Raw genomic sequence first — 461 nt, 5'->3', positions numbered from 1 at the left:
GCGGCGGGCGCCGGGTAGTCCCCCCACCGGGCTCCCGAGCTTCTACGGCAGAGAGGCCGCTCCCCCTTTCCAGTTGTGTCCAGTGTTTCGGTCTCTAATACTTTGTCCTCAAGACCCAGCTCAAACGTAACAGCCTCGGACTTCGTATCTGCTGCCAGTCTCGTGCAGCCCGTGTCGGAGATCCCGGGCCGTGCCTGCTCTTCGCAGGCATCAGGCTGGGCCGGTGCACGGCCCCCGGATCTTGACATTGGCGGCGCCCGGAACCCCAAGCTCGCGGCCTCTATTTCCGGCCGGTGGAAGCTCTCGGCGGCCCGATACCACGGAAGCTGGCTCGGGGGACCCGGAGTTGGACGGACCGGAGATGGCGCCGCCAGCTGGCGGGGCGGCGACTTCGGACGCGGGCCAGGCCTTGGTGCTCTTGGCTGTGGACGCCCATGTGAGGCCGGTGGGGACCGGACCGG

The 461-nt window shown here is 68.3% G+C and overlaps 2 protein-coding genes across 4 annotated transcripts in view; one reads left to right on the top strand and one right to left on the bottom strand.

Moving 5' to 3' along the window:
* LOC114004765 (uncharacterized) overlaps positions 1–455 on the bottom strand; it is a gene marked incomplete in the record, with an annotated part of 1,624 nt that extends 1,169 nt beyond the window's left edge. Inside the window, 1 exon segment of the mRNA XM_027765963.1 lies at positions 21–455. Within this exon segment, the coding sequence (XP_027621764.1) occupies positions 21–248 (228 nt within the window).
* Positions 325–461, top strand: part of SHARPIN (SHANK associated RH domain interactor) — a 5,815-nt gene continuing 5,678 nt past the window's right edge. For all 3 annotated transcript variants that reach the window (XM_014593271.2, XM_027765962.1, XM_027765961.1), the window contains exon 1: positions 325–406. In XM_014593271.2, coding sequence (XP_014448757.1) covers positions 362–406 — 45 coding nt within the window. In that variant the 5' untranslated portion in view covers positions 325–361. The remainder of the gene's footprint in view (positions 407–461) is intronic.

This window comes from Tupaia chinensis, unplaced genomic scaffold, assembly GCF_000334495.1.
Source record: "Tupaia chinensis unplaced genomic scaffold, TupChi_1.0 Scaffold140061_1, whole genome shotgun sequence".
NCBI lineage: Eukaryota > Metazoa > Chordata > Mammalia > Scandentia > Tupaiidae > Tupaia > Tupaia belangeri.
This window is presented reverse-complemented; position numbering and strand designations above follow the sequence as displayed.